The sequence below is a fragment of the Lolium rigidum genome, chromosome 1 (genome assembly GCF_022539505.1).
Source record: "Lolium rigidum isolate FL_2022 chromosome 1, APGP_CSIRO_Lrig_0.1, whole genome shotgun sequence".
Lineage (NCBI taxonomy): Eukaryota > Viridiplantae > Streptophyta > Magnoliopsida > Poales > Poaceae > Lolium > Lolium rigidum.
In genome coordinates, this window is record NC_061508.1 from 158,048,806 (window position 1) to 158,053,483 (window position 4,678).

General features: G+C 44.6%; 1 protein-coding gene across 1 annotated transcript; it reads left to right on the top strand.

Annotated features, from left to right (window-relative positions):
* Positions 1 to 814: 814 nt before the first annotated feature.
* LOC124682642 (patatin-like protein 1) lies at positions 815 to 4,440 on the top strand. The gene is made up of 3 exons (XM_047217292.1): positions 815 to 940; positions 1,019 to 1,200; positions 3,549 to 4,440. The coding sequence occupies exons 1-3, from the start codon at positions 824 to 826 to the stop codon at positions 4,438 to 4,440; spliced, it is 1,191 nt and encodes a 396-aa protein (XP_047073248.1). The 5' UTR covers positions 815 to 823.
* Positions 4,441 to 4,678: the final 238 nt, after the last annotated feature.

Genomic DNA, 4,678 nt, shown 5'->3' on the forward strand with positions numbered 1-4,678 from the left:
ACCTTCACTTGTAATCCCCGCAAGTGTGCCCGCACCCCTACAGTGGACGAGAAAGAAATGATTATTTCTTGGAGCAACCCCCATGTTCCCGACCCAGGAGCATTAATATTAATATTCTTGTGTATATATCAAGCGCAACAAAGAGGCCGCGGAACACGGCAAAGACTTTGCCATATATGTACATACACACGGCAAAGTTTACATAGTATAGATCCCAACGACGAAGATTCTTCGCCGTGTGTTTTTCGACGCGGTCATGGCAGAGAACCGGCCACACGAAAACGGCAGATTTTCCCATAGTAATGATATTACTCTCTGTTAATCTATACTATGATTAGCTTTAGTAAGTTAGTTAGCCTCATGGACGGAGCTGCTTTGGTGAATTAGCTGGTGTCAGCTGACACCAATGGGTAAGTGCAAAACCTTCAGTGACTAGCACTAACACATGATGATTTTTGGAGGCTGACCCCAGTGTTATAGAGAAGATATAGATATGAACCCATATGTATTTGTTTCTTCTTTTGTCCCTTAGCGTGACACGAAAATATAGTAACCAGGTTGTACCTGTGAGCCCTGGCAACTTTTTATTTTCTTTACTTTTTTCAAAAAAAAAAAAACGTGGCCTTCATGCATTTGGACGCTTGTCTAAGATCGGATCGCGCTGCCGTAATTGTTCCCGCGCGATTAGGCTCTTTAAATAGCTGGGCCAGCCTCTTGATCGGAAATCACGAGAACCAAGTCTTTGAGCTGAGCTGAGGCCACTGATAGGATAGCTAGACTGCTAGAGCGGAGCCCAAGCATGCCCAGCACCGCCGACGCGACGATGATCTCCCCGCCGCCGTCCGAGGGGCGGCTCATCACGGTGCTGAGTATCGACGGCGGCGGCATCCGTGGCCTCATCCCGGCCACCATCCTCGACTGCCTCGAGTGCAAGCTCCAAGTTCGTCTGGGCGGATCGCCGTCTTAGATAGCTAGACAGGTTGATTCTAATGGATCGAGTTCCGATTTCTTTTTGCAGGAGCTGGACGGTCCGGACGCTCGCATCGCGGACTACTTCGACGTGATCGCCGGGACGAGCACTGGCGCGCTGGTGGCATCGATGCTTGCGACGCCGGATGAGAACAATCGACCTCTCTTCGCCGCCAAGGATATCAGCGACTTCTACTTCGAGAACGGGCCCAAGATCTTCCCGGACAAGGGGTATGTACCCAACAGCTTCCATGCATGCGGTGCGGCTCGATCGATCTTGGCGACAGCTTCCTTTCTTATTAGGGTGTGACTATTTCTCAGTCGCCAGTCAGATTAGACAATTAAATTTTAGTTACAACTCATATTGCACCTTATGACTAACACGAATAACGATGCAAATCAAATGGTAGAAGATTTGATTGAGCACGAAGTAAGTTCTTCTCTTGAATATAAGTTAAGAGAGTTTCGGATTGCCGGGTATTCCACCAATTCTTAATCCAAAGTTCCAGACATTTATTAAATGAGAAAGAAACTCCCCAGGGCAAAAGTACGATAAATACAAGATATAGTAAAGAAGGCAATGCTTTCTTTTTTTTCATTTTTGATCCGTAAATTGAGTTGTTAATGAACCCGCTTCATTCGCTGACTCTATTTCATTCCCTGACTCCATATGATATGTCTTTTTCTTTGAAGCAAAAACTCTACAGGGATACCCTGTATCTATTCTTCTCTTCCTTTTTGTATATTAGTGAAATTTCATTGGGTTCTTTCTTAGATCTAGATGGAGTGGAATACTGAAACAGAAAAAATATCACTAATTCCATCTTCTATACTGAGATATACCATGAGACCTGTAATATGATTTGTGATCTCGCAACGAATCTCTAGACCTAAAAAAAGTGTTCGTTCTCGATACATAACATTGTATAAGTCAACCCAAGTCGCTTCTTCATCTCCGGAAATCTGGTAAGGTACTTTTAGAACACCAATAGGCATATTTAGATTAATATTATTAAATTTAAGTAAGAAAACTACAGTTTAATATGGAAACATAAGAATGGAAGAGAGAGAAAGAAAGAATCCGCAATTTATTGTCTTCATTTTTATTCTTTTTAGATTCTCAGGAAGACATCCTTCCCGATTTCATTTCATAGCATAAAATGAAACCAATGTTCAAACACACTCCACCCAAGAAACGCACCAAAAGCCACTGCTTAAAGTCACACACCCAAAGCTGAACTACGATTTAAACTACTTATCAGATAAACCTCCAGGTGGCAGACTGAACCGCTGCAGCCCAACGCCAACAAAAGCACATCACCTAGCTAAAAGAACTTAAGCCTAAGTCCAAAAAACCACCGCCTCCATGGCACATCAGCACGATAGAAACAAAAGCCAAAAGGAGAGTCCAAAGCCTATTACACACCACTACAGAACTGAGGCGATTACAACACAACATGAACCGAGACATCTTCCTCTGGATGTTCCTTCAGATACTCCAGCGAAGTTCGTCCTCCATGAGCAAGTTTGGAAGCAGGAGCCCAAGAGGAAATCCAATCGAATGAAGAACGCTTCAGTTTGGTGCCAGCTCCAGTGGTGCTTTGATCTTGTTTCACGGATGCTTCATGAAGAGGTCCACTTCCTTCCACCCCCGATTCTTGAAAGGAACCTTTCAATTTCTCAGATAGGAAAGAATAACTCTCCACACCTGCTTCAAATCCAACCAATTGAGTCTATTGAACACTAAGCTATTCCTAGAATTCCAAATCCCCCGCAAAATAGCAGAAGATATGAAATTAAGTTGTAAGAACCTTTCATTACAGACCCATCTACTAGCTATATCTAAGTACTCCCCTACTTTATACTTAAAAACTTCATCAACCAAACCCCACACCTGTCTAGCAACAATACAGTCGGAAAGGAGATGATGAACACTTTCAAATTCTTTGCAAAAGGAGCACTCCATAGGTTTTGGAATACCCCTCCTTCTCAAATTATTCCTAGTCATAATTTTATTTTGAGACATCAACGAGAGGAAAATCTAAATCCTAGGTAGGATTTTTAAATCCCAAACAGCAGGTAAATAAATTGGAGTCACTCCTCTAAAATTTACTAAAGCATACATAGATTTTGCTGAGTAGAACCTATTTGTCTCGTAAGCACAGGTAAGTTGGTCCTCATCAGTATTAAAAACTATAGTCTCTGCAATAGTTATTAACCCATCATATCATCAGTAAAAGTTCTCCTAAAGTCACCGTTTTAGTTTGTTGATTAGAAATGAAATAGATGTCCCAAAACTGAGTAGCTAAATTGGTATTACCAAACCAAATATCTTCTCAAAATCTAACACTCCTGCCATTTCCTATTTTCCATTTATACCCAAACCTTACAGCCTCTGCAACACCCAAACCTATTTCCTATTTTTATTCTTATTCTATATAAATACTATAGATTCTATTAATATGAATATTATAGATTATATTAATAAGTAGATTGAAATAATACATAGATTGAAAGATTATACATATAATAGCAATTCCCTTCTTATTAATGAATAACCGATCGGTTCGTAACTGCAGCTTCCTGGCTTGGGTGAGGAATTTAATCGACTTGATGACGGGTCCTAAGTACGACGGCAGGTTTCTGCACGATCAGATCAGGAGCCTCACCGGCCACGTGACCATCGCCGACACCGTCACCAATTGCATCCTGCCCACCTTCGACATCAAGTTCCTGCAGCCGGTTATCTTCAACACATACGAGGCCAAGAAGGAGCCGCTCAAGAACGCCCTCCTGTCTGACATCTGCATCAGCACGTCGGCGGCGCCCACCTTCTTCCCGCCGCACTACTTCAAGACCTACAATCCATGGGGCAAGGTCCGCGAACGCGAGTACAACCTTATAGACGGCGGCGTGGCCGCCAACAACCCCACCATGGCTGCCGTGTCAATGATCACCAAGGAGGTCTTGTGCCGGAACATGGACTTCAACCTCGGCAAGCCCGCCGAGTACAGCAACTACCTCATCCTCTCCGTCGGCACCGGCTCGGCCAAGCTGGCGGAGATGTACACCGCGCCGGAATGTGCCAGGTGGGGCCTCCTCCAGTGGCTCCACGATCGCTGCTTCACCCCGATCATCGACATGTTCTGCCACGCCAGCGCCGACATGGTCGACATCCACGCCGCAGTGCTCTTCAAGGCTCTCGGGGCTGAGAAGAACTACCTTCGCATCCAGGACGACTCACTCCTTGGGGACACCGCGTCCGTGGATATCGCCACCGAGGAGAACATGGTGGCACTAATCGAGATTGGCAACAGGCTGCTCAACAAGAAGGTGGCCAGGGTGAACATCGACACTGGGAGGTATGAGTACGTCAAAGATGAGGGAACCAACGAGGAGGAGCTCGCGCGCTTTGCCAAGGAGCTCTCCCGAGAGCGCAAACTGCGCCAAACCACCCTCTCCTCCTACTAGGACAGACTCGGAACAGAGATGATCGATATTGGGTCAATCGATCCAGAGTTGTAACGCGAGTGAGTGATCAGCTGTTATGCATAATAATTACTCCCTGTGAAGAAAGATGTGGAATAATGGACTGTCTCTCCCCGTGGACAATATTATAACATAAATAAATAAATAAATGGCGTCGTATCTTAAGAATCCGGCCAATTCATGTACCTGTGCATCCATGTGATTTCGGCCGAACGATTAA